This window comes from Poecilia reticulata, linkage group LG4 (genome assembly GCF_000633615.1).
Source record: "Poecilia reticulata strain Guanapo linkage group LG4, Guppy_female_1.0+MT, whole genome shotgun sequence".
NCBI lineage: Eukaryota > Metazoa > Chordata > Actinopteri > Cyprinodontiformes > Poeciliidae > Poecilia > Poecilia reticulata.
In genome coordinates, this window is record NC_024334.1 from 21,835,864 (window position 1) to 21,854,027 (window position 18,164).

General features: G+C 38.8%; 2 protein-coding genes across 4 annotated transcripts in view; one reads left to right on the forward strand and one right to left on the reverse strand.

Moving 5' to 3' along the window:
* The window catches only part of sbno2b (strawberry notch homolog 2b), a 73,400-nt gene extending 70,188 nt beyond the window's left edge, over positions 1-3,212 (reverse strand). For both annotated transcript variants that reach the window (XM_008407249.2, XM_008407247.2), the window contains exon 1: positions 3,045-3,212. The gene's annotated coding sequence lies outside the window, so the exon portion shown is untranslated. The remainder of the gene's footprint in view (positions 1-3,044) is intronic.
* Positions 3,213-5,542: 2,330 nt separating this feature from the next.
* On the forward strand, positions 5,543-16,618 carry tm6sf2b (transmembrane 6 superfamily member 2b). 2 transcript variants are annotated; one of them, XM_008407246.1, is made up of 11 exons: positions 5,578-5,674; positions 5,874-5,980; positions 7,705-7,808; positions 9,073-9,170; positions 9,311-9,414; positions 10,680-10,762; positions 11,150-11,274; positions 12,052-12,153; positions 13,210-13,302; positions 15,593-15,712; positions 16,267-16,618. In XM_008407246.1, exons 2-11 carry the CDS (start codon positions 5,901-5,903, stop codon positions 16,501-16,503), a joined length of 1,146 nt encoding a protein of 381 aa, XP_008405468.1. In that variant the 5' UTR covers positions 5,578-5,674; positions 5,874-5,900; the 3' UTR covers positions 16,504-16,618. The 2 variants fall into 2 exon arrangements, with proteins under 2 accessions (XP_008405467.1, XP_008405468.1); XM_008407245.2 differs by lacking the exons at positions 15,593-15,712; positions 16,267-16,618 and adding an exon at positions 13,394-13,814 and having other exon boundaries at positions 5,543-5,674.
* Positions 16,619-18,164: the final 1,546 nt, after the last annotated feature.

An 18,164-nucleotide genomic window follows, 5' to 3' on the forward strand; every position in this document is an offset into this window, starting at 1 on the left:
TATGAACGCAATAATTTAGGCGCTGCTCGTCAGCAAAGCAACATGCAATTTTATGAGATCCCGTTGCTGAATCTCGTTACAAAAACATATAATAAGCTAATAGTAGTATACTTGTAAAAAATATAAAAAATAAAAAATGGTTTCCCTGTCTGTCATATTAAAAGTCTGGGCTGGAGAGGAGGAGCCAGACCTGGCTGCCTGCAAGACAGATTTCACAACAAATCAGAGAAACGCCACTGACTGTTGAAAGGGGGTTAAGAAACGTGCGTAAAACTGAGAGAGGAACCTTGCGTGTTATTCATTTCACAGCAAGGGGGAATGACATAATTAGAAAAATAGCCAGCCACCATGGCAACCTGCTGTGTCAAGGCTTGCAAGAGGCTTGGCTAGCCTTTGCTGCAGGCAACAGACACAGTGGAAACCAAAGAGTGAAAATTGCAGGAAAGAAAAAAGTCCTAGAGGGGACAGCTTTGGGTGAGCCATTTCCATTTCATTCTTAGTAAACCGCTCACCTCTCCAACCATCTCCTAATGTCTTATTGTGTTCTTAACACATTAGGACAATGTTTTGGGGTTCAGTGCCTGTCTTTTGCAGCAAAAATACATACCGGTAAAATAAAAATGTGTAAAAAAAATACACACTTCTTTTATTAAGATTGATACAATGGACAGACTACTAAGAAATTCTGATGGAATTACAATCTTGAGTAGAAATACAGCAACATAAGAAAACTACAGAAAATAAAAATCAAACATAAATTAGCTTCTTTAAAAAAAAAATCAAAAATGCAACAATAGCTTCAACAACAGAAGTATACGGATTAATGCAGTGCCATGTTATCTATACGAATTTTTTTTTACTATAATTATTTTCCATTATTTCAAATTCATTTAAAATTCAAACTCAAACTGAAAAATACTTTATTAATCCAAAAAGGGATTTAATTTAATAATTGATTTTATTAAATTCAAAATTTTAATAAAATCATCCTGCTTGTAGCTTATAGACTGTAGTTTTAAAATAATGTTAGCTTAATGGCTCCACCTCTGTCTGCCCTTTTTGAAACCTCTCATAATCATTTTTCACCCGTCACACTTTTGTTTAATACACTTCTGATACAATTTTTAGCTTATTGTCTCCAAGTAGTTAGGTTGTTTTGATTAATTATTGAAAAAAATCCCCAAATGCTCAAATCCAATTGTATATTATTGTTTTATGTTTCCATTATCCTCTTTGATTGCTTTCCCCATGTAGCTTAGGTGGAATGAATAGCACTAACAAGTCCTGACTGTCAATGTTTTTCACAATTGTGAACCCCAGATATTCACAAGACTTAAGGATCATGGATGTACACAAACACCTAAAATCTGTGAATGCTTGAGACCCTTCTAAAGACACAGTGTGCATTAATAAATAGTGGAAACCATCTTGTCACTACTGCATAACTTATTATCTACACTTTTCATTATCTCTGCTCTTAGGGGTACAGCCAATCAGTGCCAACATTTGGTTGCTGCTCTTGCCTGGATTGGCTGCTCTGTACATGTCAGCCAATACTGTGTCAAGTTGCCTTGCACCCAGGTAGTTCAGCTTTCCAAGCTATCTTTTTTTTTTTTTTCAAATGTATTAGATATGCTCTATTTTAAAATAAATCTACACATAATTCTGGTATGTCCCACAGAAAAATCTGCGAATAGGTGAATCTATGAAAATTGAACCCTGACTGCATGACTCTTTCAGCCAGCTGACTGGCAACATGCAGCAACAAGAGGGGTAGAGGCAGGGCTCAAAATAAAAGCACTTTAATCGCTAAACTTAAGACATTAGTAGTGTAATTATGTTTATAATATTCTAGTACACCTTGTTGATTGTATTCAGTCCAAGACTGGTTAATACATGCTTACAACTGATCAATGTGCACTATTCTTTATTTCATATATACATATAACCCCGCTGTTTTTGACGAAAATCAATAAAATGTCAATTATACATATCACGGGCATCGTATCTTAATTTATCAGGTTTTGAGAAAGAATGATCTCAACTTTCAACCAGCAGGTACAAGAGAGGTTAGAACAACTCAGCATGGCTTTCTGAGAGCGAGAATAGTTTTCAGTTTAAGCTGTTCACTCTGTCTATTTAAATGCCACTAAAGTACGTTTTTTGCGCTTGAAGTCCGAATATACTACTGCAAACTTTTAGTTTTTTTTTTCTTTCTTAAAATACCTGGGGAAACCGAGATATAATTCCCAACAAATACATTTTAAAGGTTCCCTGAAGAGTACAAAGCACAAAGGAGAGCAGCCAGAGCTCTACGTAGTGTTACACTGCTACTACTGTTAGCTTGCCGGACGGTTAACGATACATTAACAAGCTGTTCAAAAACAACCAAAGGGGCTTAAAAACAGCCACTGGTTAAACATATTGTTTTCTTGAACAACAGTCGAAGAGGTCAAAGCGGGGCATTATCCTATATCAATTTGCCGCAATAAGCAATACTTTTTAGATAAATAATAGAGATAGCTAGGTTAGCATCGCTCGTAGCCTTTTTCAGACTTTGGGTATGTTTGTTTTGTAACATCGTTGGAGCCGCGTTCAAATGTGCAAGGTTTTTTTGTAACATTTTGTGCACTGCAAAACTGTGACAAATACTTAACTTTCTTGTAGAATTGTAGTAAAATAGGTTAAGCGATTAAACGTAACTTTAGTTTGTGTTTTTGACAGTGCCCAAGGCCTGCTGATTTCTGTTGCTAAAATCGGATAATAACGTAGGGTAATCGTATTATTAATACCATAATCTTGTATTAAAAATCTAAGCGATACACAGTTTTGCTTATTTGATACAAAACTTTAATAGACTGAACCTTAGACAAAGTAGACCAACACCATATAACGTAATAACGCTAAACTAAAACAAACTACTTAAATCCCTGGGTGACCCGTTGTTAAAAACGTGCGCACCTAGGAGAGGCTGCCTAGAATGCGTCTCGTTTTAAAGCCGATGTGTCGCTGGTCTTTGAAAAAAATCCTCTACTGAGACTTACCGTAAGTGGGCTATTTGCAGTTAGTCTTATCCACGAAGACAATGGCCTGAATTTGAACGAGCACTCGGGTCAAAGTACCTCAAACCGGGATATTTATCCAAGTTAGTCTTCCTAGTTGTTTTCCTTACTTCCTGATTGAGACGGTGCCATTTTGAATAGCGAAAAAATATTTCCGCCGCTGTCGTCACGCGCAGAGCCGCTTGTTGATCAAGAGCAGCAAACAGCCAGGCCAGAAATAGTTCACAGCAGCAATTAATGGACCATACCTGCCTAAAGTATTTGCTTTAACACAAGCCTAACACTTAATGACCATATGCAGCATATTAAATTATAATAATACCATAGTCATAAATGTAATTATAGTGATGTTCATAATGAGTTTCAAATGTATACCAGCACACCCAGATTAATGATGCCCAAATCTCTTTAAGTTGCACGGATAGTTATAATAAATCACATTAAGAAACTCTAAAAGAGGTAAGTTCATGTGTGCTTTTATTATTAGGTTTCAGCTTCCTGTTGCCTATAATGACCCATTCTAGACAGGTTTAATTGTGAGCTTATCTTTAAGGCTAGACCAATGCTTTCCGAATATTTACTTTATATAAAGTAAATGCATAAATCTCCTTTGTGCCTTGTACTCTTCAGAGGGCGATTAAATAGATATAAAAAGCTGAAATAACAAGATGTATAATGTCTATTTAATTGGTGTTGAAGTTTATGACTGCAGTAAAATGCAATAAATAACTAATTAATAAAAGTGCAACAAAACTACAGACACAATAAACTTAAAGTAAACTTTAGGAATAAAAAAAAATCTTATTTCCAAAATTCATCTAAAGAGAAATTGAAAATTTGGTTAGCCTCAGTAAGATAGACTGCTGCATCACTGTTTTATACAAGTTTATAATCAATTGAAGCCCCTCAGCACACACACACATAAACTTGTCGGCTATAGCTAAAGTGCTCATTTAATATTTATATAATAGTTGAGTTTTCTTTTTAAGAAAAAAGAGACATCATCCAGTCCAAGGCAAGGGGTTACAATATTATCGGGGTTTAGCATATAAAGAAGTGACCAATCCATCTATTGTTGAATAGTTCATCTTCTTTTTGTGCCTCATTGTTTTATTGCTTCCCATTTATTTTAGCCAATATAAACAATCAAGTTCCCCGCAGAAGTAATTATATTTAAAAGCACATGTCATCTCTGATATTAAATGCAGTAAAAAATTCTCTTATCTTAAGCTCATTGTCTGATTTTGGCATTCATCAGTCCATTTTGTGATATTGACCAACAGAGCTGGAAGAGCTCCAAAGGCTTCCCGCAAACATACGCTGCCACCTCTTTCCTGGTATATCAGTCTCCCCTTTTCCCAACAGAGGAGAGTGATTGTGAAAGCGGAGGGTGGTGTTTCCACGGTGAAAGACACTCACAAGGTTGTTCTTATACTCTCTGATACTTCATCATTTTTCAAGTGTCAACTGTCAACAAGGCTACGTTTAATGAAACAGAAAGTAAAAGCAGAATAAATCCATTTTCGCAGTGGTTTGGTAATTCGTCTACGTATGTTATACAAGTCAGACTTACACAAAAGAGAAGTATAAAACATGCATCTGTCTACAAATAGCACACATTTTTTTCGTCAAACATGCTAACCAGTGTATTTGCATAAGAAGTGCAGATAAAACAATGTGATTTTTTTTTTTTTAGCATTTGGCACACCCTGCTGGAGAGTTCCTGCAAATACACCGCATTCACACAAAGTGTAAAACGGGCACATGAAGGCAAACATCACTATTGCTTCTGGGTTTTTTTTGGTATTCAACTTTTAGTTATTGTGAGTCACTGGGAGCGAGTTTGTTGCTTTAAATATCCTGAGCAGAAAGGGCATAATTACCCCAAACACAGTTTCGTTTCAGTGGGTCGGACAGAATGATTGGGTAGATTTTAGTAAGGGCATCATTTTGTATTTCCCTTCAGAACGTCTCCGAAGCTAAATCTCTTGTTTGGTATCCATGGTCTGCAGTGGTCATTGCCTATCAACAGTGATTCTATGAAAGAAGAATGGTATGGCAATCAATGAAAGCACTAGACATGTTCATGAGAGCAACAGGACAACTGAATCTCTGTTCTTCTGGAGAAACAGACAAATAAAACAGATGGTGCAAGATAGAGCAGCACACATTCAGAGGGTTTTTTCAGGTAGAGAGGAAACCCAATAAACTCATGTCACACGAAAACACGTAACGCATTCCAGCAGGTATTTGAACAAATAAATAGCTCACTTATGGAACAACAAGAGCAAAGCTGCTAAGGAGGAAGCACTCTGTTTACTATATAAGGTAGAACTGTAGAGGGAGTCTGTAAATTCCTTTGGGTGCATTTACTCAAAGCACCATTTGTTTTTTTTGTATATATCAAATGCAGCACTAATTGCAGCACAACACAGGAATGAGTGTAACTTAAAATCCTCTAATACGTCTTAGGTAAATCTGCTAACACTCAGATTGCATAAGTTTCACTCAAGGGTCTCTTTGTTGCCCACTTCGTTCTTTTCCAAAGAAAAATCCTTGTGTGCCTCCGTCCAGCTGTAGTTCGATTAATCCACCAAAAGGGTAGCCAGAAGGTAAGAGTCTGCGCTGTTTCTGTAGTAAATCTTACTTTTTGCCTCAATACATAATAAATTATTTAGATATCTTTTTTTTTTTTCAAATATAGCACATTTAATGAATATTAGTTTCCAGAAACAGATCAATGATTTGATATTGGTTCAACAGGCGTAATATAATCAGCCTTTATGTTCAACTTTTCTCTGTATTCTGCAGGGAGGGGACCAGTAACCTCTTGAAGAAATGGAGACTTTAGTGTTTTTATTTTCGTTTTCTGCTCTTGGTGTTCTTTATGCAATGAACACCATCCCTGAGTTTCAAGAGTAAGTAATAATATGTTTAGTGTTTTTTTTGTTGCTGTTTTTTTGCTTCAATACATAGTTAATCAAAGAGTTTTGCATATCAATAATTTATTGTATCACAAAGTGGGAAGTATACTTTTTTTTTTTTAAAGTGCTCGCAATGCTTGTATTTATTAATGATTTAAACAGTGGATAATATGCAGTAAATTAAAATAGATTTTTTTTTTTTTTGGAGAACACCATAAAATATTGCAATCCTTCCTCTGCCGTGTGATAATATGAGCTTTACCGCCAGTAGAGGACTCTGCAAGCTTACAGTTGCCTTTTATCAGCCGCAACTAAGCAATACATCATATAATTACTGCTTTCGTTAGACTCCTTTAATTGCCCTTCCAAAAATAAAAAGAAATCTGACTTTCTCGGGGAGGTAGGAAAGCAAAAAATGTCACAATAGAAAACAGCAACAGCTGAACCTGTGGAGACATTCTGATATCATCTTGAACATAATTACTTCTTTCAGCTGCAAGGAATAATTCTCTCATTTACTGGTCACGTGTTCCTGCCAATTCATTGGATAAAAACTGCATAGCATTCGCAGCTTTTCACGGTTGGTGTCCGCGCAATCCTTCTCTGCGTTGTTCCCAATGCTTCTCTTATCTCTGAGGACTCGTATGCACCTCTTAGGTGAATATTTCAGCTGGTTCTGTTTTTTTTTTTGTGTGTGTTTTTTTTTCCTTTATTATTTTTTCAAGTGTGTATGTGTGTGTGTGTGTGTGTGATGACAGTCAATTCAGACTGCACAGAAGAGTTTGATGAATTGCTCTTGACAGGCCATATGCCTTGTGCTCTTACACTCTGCAAACAAACAGTATAGTGTGCATAAATCTTCCCGTACAGTCGAGTCGAGTCGGGGAGGCCCGCCTTCCACGCGGGAGCCATTTGTTTTCCTTCTGCTTGCAGACGTGGAGAGTTTCCCTGCGGTTGTTGTTCTGCTTGCCTGGAGATATCTCTGCCACATTAATCTTTTCCAGTGGCACGTTTGACCAGTAAACACTGAGAGAGCCGTGCTGAACTTACATATAGCCTTACCTCAGTGTTTCTTCTCCTTGATGCTTATGATTGATTAAAGTTTTTTTTTTTTTTTTAAATGGCTCCTTTATGATTACAGTCAAACTTGTAATTCTGGTTTAGCGCAACATTCGATAACCTCGTTGCAGAGGCGATACGTTTTCAGATCGATGTGACTAATTAACATGATGTAGTTTTAAAACAATAGATAGGGAGTATTTTGTCTGAGCATAAATATTTATAAGAAACACGGCACAAGCATTTTAAAGCTCTGAAGCTGCTGCATGTGCAAAAAAAAAAGCTTTTTATTAGCATTATGGATCTTCTCCCTCGCTCTCTTCTTTTAAAAAGTTATAAAGCTAAAAAAAAAAAAAAAGATACTTGGGTGTAAATCTATAACATGTACCTTAAGTTGAAATGTAAATGTGCTGGTTTTATTAAGGACAAAGCAAAATAAGATCATCATGAAAAGAAAACCAAACAACCAGGTATTTCTCTCAAATCTCAGCATGTACGTTGTGCAATCTGGCTTCCTACGAGTCGGTAATTTAGCTTCTCAGAGAAGATCAGCACAATTCCCCCCTAGAAGAAACTGTTCAGTCAAAAAGAATGAGGCAGAGAAATTGTGCTGTGATGGTGGAATCGCTGTACTTCCAGTCATGTGTTTGTTTCCACAGGCCTTATGTCATCCTGGAGACCGGTGTCGCTGTGCTGGTAATTGTGTTTCTCTTCTACTACCTCATCACTCGTGGCAACCCACCTAAAGACTTCTTATTCTTTGGTAATCAACGCAACCATGTGCACTTCTCAAACCCACTTGCTCACATACATAGGGTTTCGAAATTCTCCGGATTTGAACACCTTAAATACCCTCTACGCTTCGGTACTGAGCTGAACTCAAGGACTTCCAGAAGTTTCACCCGCTGCTCACTATATCAGAGTGAAAAACAAGAATTTTACCCAATATGATCTTGCTTGATATGTTCAAAGCTGCTTATACTGATCAGGATCAGAGCAAAGTCTAATCAGACTTTTCTATGGCATGACTGGTTCAATCCCTCTCCCCCACCCTCCTCCACAGACTGGGAGTCTTTAGCCATTGTGTTATGATTTTGTCCCCATATGACCGTGCATGTGAAAAGTGAGAAACTGTTCCTAAACACACATATAACATAAACTGATTCCACATTAAGCAAAAGGGTTTAAAAATGTTGAAGGTTCAGCTACAAATGTCAATGAATTTAAAGCAATAAAGTGAGAATGCTGAAAAAAATGTGCTACACATATCTGATGTTTTTCTTGGTACGTTTTTCTTACTTTCTGGTCCTGCAGGGATGCAGAATAGAGTGGCTGCAGCAGCCATTTATAATTAAAACCAAGGAGACTGAGAGGGACATCATGCTGTTTACTTCTGATATTTAAAACACTCGGTCCAGCCCACATTATTGTGGCTGTCAACATCTCAGTCGGCATGCGTCTTTAATGTGTCATAATAGCCCAACATGGCACCCCAGAGCCGCTTCGTAGCATGCGGCGTTCACAGAATATGAGCTATTTTTTACATTTTTGAGGCACCTAATAATGCGAAGAAAAAAAAAACACCAAGGCAAAATAGCACTTAAAATGATTACCTTTTCAGAGATTATGGTGTGAGGGCTTTAGCTGAATTCTAACAGTTTTATGTTGCCTCCTCTATTAGATTCTGCCTGCAGGACAAGGCCTTTCGGCTCTGCTGGGTGTTAAACCTGAGGATAGGCTTCTCACTGTGATTAAAACATGCCCCCAGCCTACCATTCCACTCAAGACTTAATTTACCTCCCCTCACTGTCCTATAAATCAATGGCTTGCTAGTTGAAGGCAAACATTTCAGAGCTCAAAAGCAGCTCACAGAAAAGCTGGATAAAGGTTGATGGTCTGAATAGTTTTTCTGATTCCCAGTGGTATACATAAATAACATTTAAAAAAAAAGAAAAAAAAAGAATAATTTTCTTTTTTTTTTTTCCAACAGAATTGGAGCTTTAACTAATATTCTTTTTCCATTACAGTTTTTGCAGAGTTTTGTTTTACATGTGTCATTGACCTGACAAGTGCCTTGGAATATGACGGCATAATTTCTGGCTTTATGGATTTCTACCAGAAGACAGTAAGTTGCATTTTATTACTGTTAATAATCGTGTAAAACAACACCGATACCAGAAATAATTTCATAAAAAAAGAGCAGAAATCCATGTTAGGTATTTATTTACAAGGATTTTTAAGCCATGATATTCATTAATGTCTTAGGGTGAGCCGTATCTGGGGACTTCATATGCCATCATGATGTGTTACTGGGATGGAATAGCCCACTTTATCCTCTACCTGATGATGATCAGCAGGATAACAGACAGGTGGGCGCTCTTGAGTGCAGCTCAAGTAAAGTTGTGTCCACTTTATCTTTGCCTGTCCTCACAACGACACACCGTCTTGCTAAAGCAATCATACACTTTTTTTATGTTTTACTCGGTTACAATCACAAACTTCTGTTTTTTCTGTTGGAATTTTATGTGACGGACCAACACAGAGTGGTGCACATAAAGTGAGAGGGAAATGATGCAAGGTTTTTGACATATTTGTTGAAATCAAAATCTAACAAGTGCAGTATACATTATATTCAGACCCTCTGAGTCAGTTATTTGTATGCCTTTTAGAGTTGCAGAGTGTTTCTACCAGCCTTGCACATGTAGAAGCGGAAATATTTACCCATTCGTCTTTCCAAAATACCTCAAACTCAGTTTGAGGTATTTGGAAATCATCTGTGGAAATCATCTGTTGACATTGTTTTTTAAATATATCCACGGCTCTGTCTGTCTGTATGTTTATAGGGTTGTTGTTCTACAGGAATGGCGACATTCACGCCAGTCCTAAGTCTTTTGGAGCCTGTGATTACATTTATTTTTACGTAAACTCTGACCGCTTTCCCCATTCATGCCAAAGAAAAGTATCCTCACGTCATTATGCTGCCATCCACGCGTTTCACTATGTGTTCTTGGGGCTGTGACAGTTTTCTGCCAAACAAAATTTTGGCTGTCTTCCCCAGAGTTCAGTTTTGTTCCTCTGGTTTTGGTCCATTATGGTCTCCTGAAACTAATTTGCTGTGCAGGATTTTGCTTAAGGATATCAGATTAAAGAAAAAAGTTAAAAATAATACCTTCTATTCCTTTCACTTCACAATAATGCTCTCCTTATTGATTTTCTACCCCATAAAATCTTAATAAAATTAGCTGAAATTTGCCAGTGTGACATGACAAAAAAATTGAAAAAGAGGAAGCAATACTTTTCTAGACCAGTGTATACATAATTGGCTGCTTGTTGCCAAAAGAGACAACAAATGGTGAGCTAGCTTTATTGAGCTTGACTGAAAGCTTTGTAGAAAATCGTTGTTTTTATCTGCAAGTTCTCAACAGTTTGATTTATTGTAGATAATTACCGTAACTGGATCTGAAAAGTGATTATATAGCCTTAAATTGTGAAATGAGGCCTTGTAATACATTCAAGCCACATGTTGAATTCAGTTTAGCAAAGCGGCGCCTTCAGTCTTTTAAATTGTTTCTGTGAATATAATTGAAGATCATTAAAAAGCATGCATCTTTTGTTCTTTTTGTTTCTTCCACAGGAGAGCCTATCGTACCCTGGGCCTGTTCTGGGCCGGCTCCTTGTGCGCTAACATGAGTGTGTTTATTACCGGGATAGTGGCAGGTGAGGCTAATATTCTATCCTGTCTCCTACCAGTCCCAGCTTTAATCAAGCAAACATCTGCCCTGCCCTGTACCATCAGCGTCACAGTTCAGACGGCAAACAAAGCACGCGCAAGCCTGCCGCCGCCGCATCCCACAGAACAAAGCACGAAACCAACTTGAAGCATCTGTTCTTGGCATTTCTAACTGCATGCACAAGTGTCACAAGATCAAACTCCTCTGCTGGCAATGTGCTCTCCGCTCTGTTGTGCAATCCAAGGCAGACTGTGCAGCATGTTTGAGATATTTTTTTTTTTATCAGGAAGTTCAATAATTGGGCTACGTAGATATGTTTGCAGCCTTTGTTTGAAATGCTAAGTACAAGCTGATAGATGTGTGCTTCTGGCAGGTAAATACGGGTCGGAGGTTCGTCCAGCCTTCTGGCTCAATTTTCTCTTTCTTTTGATGCCCGTGCTGGGAGCCGTCACCCTGTTCACTCGGCCCAAGGACAGGCCACTTATCGGTGGATACAATGTGAGTCTGATGCATTAGTGATTTGACCTTCGATGTGACTCTGAAGAGCTTTATAGATGCAATGTTTTATGCTATTTGATCAGCCTGATAAACTTTACCGTCCTCTGTGATGGGGACTCATGCCCGCAATATGATAAGTCAGTTGCTGTATTTAATACACAGTGGTAACGTGATAGTGTGAATTCACATCACATTGACTTGAATCTGAAAACTGAGGGGTGAGTTGGTGCGAAATGTTAGCATTGCAGTCTCGTTAATAAGTGAAGACGCCCTTTTAAATATTCACTTTTTCCCAAAACAAGTGTTCAAGTATTAATGCCTAATCTTATTTTTTATTTATCTTCGGAAGTAGAAGTTTAATAGTTTTAATTGCTGGTTAACGCCAATGATCAACCAGCTTTTTACTCTATTATCCAAACAAAACTGCATTCCGACTGTAAAAAATAACTTGGAACACATTACTCTTTAAAAGCTCGTGTTTTGGCAGCAGTAGCTGCAGTGAGATGCTTTTTGTAGCATCCTCACTTTCAGCTATGAAACATTTGATGAACTTCTTGTATGTACAGCCTGTCTGAAATAAATCCAAAGCACAAGCGTGCATTTACTGGAATGTTCTGGTCCGTTGTCATGTCACTGGATCCAATTGCGCTTCAGATTTAAAGAGTAAACATTTACGTTTGAGTGGTAAAATGTTGCATGTAAAGTTGAAAATATGACCAAACATCAACCTGGGCTAAGCCGCTCTGTGCTCTGCCCTTGTTTCATGCCTGCTCATAGGCCCAACACGTTCAGACCATGAAGCTAATCTGGCGTCCCTTGGACATGATCCTGGTGGTGCTCCTGTTGGCTGCCATGGCTTTCACCGTCCTCAGAGGCTTGGTGAGTATGCCACACTTGCTTACCGCTATTACCAGAGTTCAAGAAAGAGTTTTGGAAGTCAGACAGTTTTAAAATTGGGTCAGCATTTACAGAGAGACAATGTAACTACTTACACAAACAAACAAAAAAAAAATCTAGCTCCTCCACCACCTCCTAGTGCTACTATTGCTATTTCAAATTAAAAAAAAGAAAAAAACATAGCTCCTGGTCAAAAACAACCAATCAGAGCCAGGAGGAAGGTTTTAGCGCTGTCAATCATGCTCGCTCAATGTGCTAATAGCGGAGAAACAACTTACCGTTCCAAGAAAACTTAAATGTGGTATCATCTGTGGCCATGCTAACTAAGGTTAGCATTCTTGTCAGGCTCTGCTGATGGGAACCAACTGGAGCGTAGCAGAGAGCAAAGGGGAAGATGATTAACTAAACCCAAAACCCTCCTCCTGGTTCTGATTCGTTGTTTCTGACCAAACTGTGTATTTCTGTAGTTAGCACTGGGAGCACTGGGAGCAGGCAGAGGATCTCAATTTTTTCACAGATGATCTGCCTCATACTATATTGCCACGATATAGTGACAGTTTTAACAAATGTGTTGAACACATGTTTTATTTTATAAAAGTCACATACCCTAGCTTTAAAGTGAAAAAAATGTCAACATGTAAAATTATATTTTTAGCAATATATTTTGGGCTTTCTAAAAGAATAGAAGAGAGATTGCACGTGCTTTGTAATAAATATTTGTACTGTAAAATTGAAAGTCACTCCATCTTATTCGCAAAAGCTTTTTACTGTCAATATATCTGTGTATAAACACATGAAAACTGACCTTTTTTTTGTCTCACACCAATAACTGCATGATTTACCAAAATGGAAGTTTCATTACTCATACAGTGTTACCCTAAAATTTAGTTTACATTGTTGATAATCACATATATCAAGACATCTGTTGTGACAAGATAAAGAATCCATTAAAATGTATGGTCCGGAAGATGCAGATTTTTGGTAGGTTTTTAAAATTATTCTTCTTATTGATGCTGTAATTACATTGTCTACCTGCAGGTGGCTCTGGACTCCCCACTTGAAGCCTGCTCTGTATACCTGAGTCAATACGAACCCTACCTGAAGGATCCCGTGGGCTACCCCAAGGTGATGGTGGGTATTTTTCTCTCAGCCTCCCCATGCTGCTGCTGTAGTGTCTGAAATCTCTTCTCTGTCCTGTTTCGCACAACGGGCCACATGAAAGGCCTTTTTCATAGGTATCACTCTGAGCATGCTGGAAACTCGCCCCGATCCCATCTGCTGGCTGAGTTGGCACCTGAACACGAGGCCATTTTTCATCATTAAAGCCCAGATGAAGAAGGGTCCAAAGGCCAACGCATCATTGTCGCTCTTTCATTTACTTAAGATGGATAACAGATTATACTCTGACTGGCAGTTGGTCCCCTTTCGGGCTTGCTTTTCTTCCTCTGACCCCTCACTCATTTGGGTTCTGTTTGTTTTGTTTAGCGAGCGCTGTTTTGTCAATAGGTTATCCAAAGACATTGCCGCAGCTGCAGTTCGGGCACAATTGCAATCATTGATCAGACCGACAAACCGCACGGCGGGGACTTGATAAGCTAATCTCCCCCCTTCCAAAGCCTCCCATCAACATCTCCCTGGGTGGGAGAATGGCGTGTGTGTGTGTGCGTGTGTGGGATAGCTGCGTACGACCGTGTGTGCGTGTGTGTGTGTGTGTGTTCAGCAAGTGAAATTATGTCTTGGTTATCTGTGTTTGCAGATCTGCGTGCCTAAATCATCAGCGCCTGATTTATAATTGTATTTAAAGGATGAAAGAAACAAAATGAAGTTAGGCTTGTTGCACATTGTTAAACTTCTTCAAAACCCGCCAGCCGCTGCATTCACCGATGATGAAGGATATTTAATAGATTAACGTGGCTGCAATAACAAAGACATTTCAACAAAAGACTGAAGGGCATACATGATTGGCTTTTAGGCTTTGAGCTGAACTCATTAGAATTCATCTGGACCTCAGGCCGGCAATGAAAAGAAACCATTTACTGCTGTAATTTGGGGGGGTTTTGTAAAGTGGCAAAGTGGCTTTCATGCGCCAGACATTTTTGACTGAAGGTTAAGAAAGTTTCTGCAGTGACCCTTGTACGGAAAGAGTCATTTCTGCTGAGTTTGCAGAGCTGGAGAAGGAACAAAAGATACTGCTGCACTGACTTTATGATCGCTTCCAAGATGATGATCAGTGTTCCCATTTGGTCATTTTATCTCACTTCTGATTGTTCTTTGTCATTTTTTTGAACTCTGTACTTGATAAATTATATTTGAGGACACGATGTTACATCCTGAATAGGACTGAAGTGATGTGAAAGATTACAATCTGTCAATAGCCTGCATGTTACTGTTGATATCCTGAAAGTCATTTACTTTATACTACAAGGATAGTTCAGAAATTTTAAAGTGAGGTTCTCTTTAAAGACTCTTAGCAGTTAATATCTTACATGTACCTTCATTTTGAGTAAATCCAGATTAGTTGGTACCTGAAGATGACCAGCTAATCTGTTGGTCATCAGATTAGCAATATTCCATTGCTAAAGACGCTCATAACTGTTTATGTGAAAGTTACTTTATGACACTGAACATTGTTGTTTTGTTTTTGGCTTGCTATTTACACATAAGCCAATGATTATTTATGAAAGAGATAGAGGTTGAAACATGTATTGAGAACATCATATGTAATGTGTGTCAAGTCATAGAGAAGCAGTTTAAAACCCCCAAAAATATGGTGGCGTAAGTGCTACTTTATTACATGTTACACCGATTTACAAACAATTAGACAATTTTCTTGTCCTATCAGAAGCTGACTGACATAGAAAGATTTGTAGTGAACATCATCCTATTTCCATTTCCTGTCTAACTTATAATAGGCTTCTGTGGGAAAACCCATGCAGTGGAAATGAGATAGAAATGTGAAGGTCCATAAGTAATTATATATGCAACCATCACTTTAATGGTATCTGATATATATTCCTACCAAATGACATGAAATCAAATAAATGATCGGACGGTGTCCGGATTTCGAGCTTAAGCCTGCTGTGCTCTGTATTCAGTGAGAGTGTAGGTGAAGTGTTTGCCAGGAGAGGAAAGGGATTCACTGTGTTAATACTCTACTGAAGTGTTGGCTGGCACTAAACAACACAGAACGACATTGATGGAGTCTGTTTTCTTTGGCTCGGCACCTTCCTCTTTATCCAGAGGTGAAATCTCTGGCAACGGCCCGGAACAACAGTGACGAGTCGCAAACTTTAGCACACAGTGAAATCAACATTTTGGCGTTAGCCATAGATCAGAGTGAAAATGTAGAACCATCACACCCCAACACCAACAACCTTCAGATTATATGACAAAAAAAAAAGGTTTGTATTTGTTTTCCTAGATGCTGCATTTGTTCTTCTACGGGCTGCCTTTGCTGGGCGCGTTTGTCTACGGCCTCCTCAAGCCTGGGTGTACGTGGATGTCAGACTGGACAACGTTCTTTGCTGGCGCCATGATCCAGGTAAAACCATAATGGCGGACGTTCACAGTAAGTGTGGACGGCTCTGAATGCATGATTAATGATGAAATTGAAGCACTCTCAACTGGGTTGTACTGGCAATTTGTTTGGCTGTGTCAAATACCCACAGGACCTGCTGGTGTGCCAGTGAAACAATGTCACCCAAAACATTCTCCTTCTGTAGACAGAACATGAACCATATTTGTCATTTAAAGCATATTGTCTATAATGACGTCCCCGTATTGATCTGAATTAAGAGGATATCATCCTTGATTATAGCTTGTTTTACTTGCACATGCTGGTTGCAGATTGCATCCTCCCTGCCTTTCAAACAGCCAGCTTGTTTATTCTGACCACCCCCTCTGCAGTGGTTAATCTTTCCAGTTAGGGGAAAAAAGCATTCAAGACATTCCGCTGGGAAATGTATGAAAAAAAGGGAGGCATGCATTCACCTACCATCGGTCTGCAAAGAGAACAAAAAAGATCCGAATGGAATCAAATTTGTTTGTTTCATTTCACTGAGGCGCAGCTCTTTACCTTATTGTATCTTCTTTCAGTGCCAGTGGTCCCACATCGGGGGGTCTCTCCATTCTCGCACAACAACTCCATTTCGTATTCCGAACGATGCTTTCTGGACAGTCCTGGGAGCTAATCTGCTCTACGCAGCCGTCCCCGTCCTGGTGGCCATGCGGGTTCACAGTAACCCATATTTCTTTCTAAAAATTGCCCCCTTTCCTGGGCAGACTGGTTTGCCAAACAGCGAGGAGAAAGATACCAAGTACAAGGAAAAATAAATCTGAATTCCCACTGACCTTTGGAGATAATCACTTATGTCAAGGTTCATAAAGAGCTTTTTATCACAAATGTCATACTTGAAAATTCCAAAATAAAAGATTATTTTGCTCAAAATCTTTTTTTTTTTGCCTTTGGATGTTTGTGTGCCTCAAAACTGCAAAATGATGCATAAGTTTAGAGATCAAGGAAGGTGAGCAAAAACCGACTGAAACTGTAGAAAACCGCTCACGCTCCAGGAGTTTATTTTTTTGTCATCTCTGTGTTTCTTTCAGTGATTAATGGAGATGCAAGTTTGATGATGGGCAAGTAGGAGAAATAAGATGCCGAACTGCTGGGGAGGTTGCTGTCAGCTGCTTGCTGAGTGGTGATGCATGGAATGCTCCGTGTTTGGATACCGAGTCATTACAGGCTACGGCTTAGAGCTGACCTGGTCGAAACGGCTACATGACCGCTTTTTCCATGACAACGCCTGCGAATCCAACAGTACACACGGGTGTCTTGGTGTCGCACAATAAAAGGACGCCATTTCTTCTTGAAATAGTGTCCTTCAGGAGTCTTCTGTCTCCTGCAGACTTCATCTGAAAAATCTTTTTCGTAACAACTGAAGGTAGCCGATGGCTTGATTGTGGGGTGGAATAACAATATATGCCTGGAATATGCATAACACTTTCCTCCTTTAATATAGGCCTATTGTGTCTTTTTGCTTTATATCATTTTAATATTCAAATGACCATTAAACCGAGTTGTGGGGAAGTGAAAGACACATGTGCTGTATAGAGGCTACCTGTTAAGTTATTGTTTTTAGCTCACTGAAACTATCGTAGCCCCAGCAGCTTTCCTTGGTGCCAACATTTGTCATTGTTATTATGTCAACACGAGTCACCTTTGGGTGAATTATGAAGTGCTTTGTTGACTGCAGCGCATTTTGCTGCAAAGGTTAACTGATTTGCTCAGCTCTGTATTTGAAGGCTGGCTGTGTTAAATGTTTATTACCAGTGTGTGAACCTGGAGAGGTAAGCAGGTGTGTGATGACCAAGTTGTCTTGCCTTCTGTGCTTCTCGGCACTATCGCCACCCTGCGCATTAATCCAAGTGCTCATAGGCGATATTGTGTGTTTTTGTGATATCTTTTAAGGCTGAGAAGACACAATAGTTTTCCAGCTACTGCTGTTGAATGGAAAAGAAATCAATATTTCACCCAATGACAACAACAGATATCCAAAAGCTATGGGGAAACCATGGAAGAGCTTAAAGTGAAGAATGGCATCATCCTTGCTTTTCAAGGACATTTAGTTGTGTAAAAGAGGCATGTGAAAAGCATTTTCAATTATATTACATTTGTTCCAAAGGTTTCCAGCTTTATACTGGTGGGGGCACAAAGATTAACTCAATTTAACTTAAGTCGCATCTCTTCTGCTCTGCACATACATAGAGATTAACTCTGCAAGGACTGACTCGAGCCAGCAGAGATTCCTAAACCAGGTGTTTCCTCAGTGTATTGTAAGCCTGGCGGGCCACCACACTGAAAAAATTAGAATTGGGGGGTTTTTGAATTTGCACAAACAAATTAAGTTAATACTACACAATTCAGTCATCTTTCTTGTATTTACACAATTGAATAAAGGACCATTTACTTAATTACCAACAATAATGAAACTACA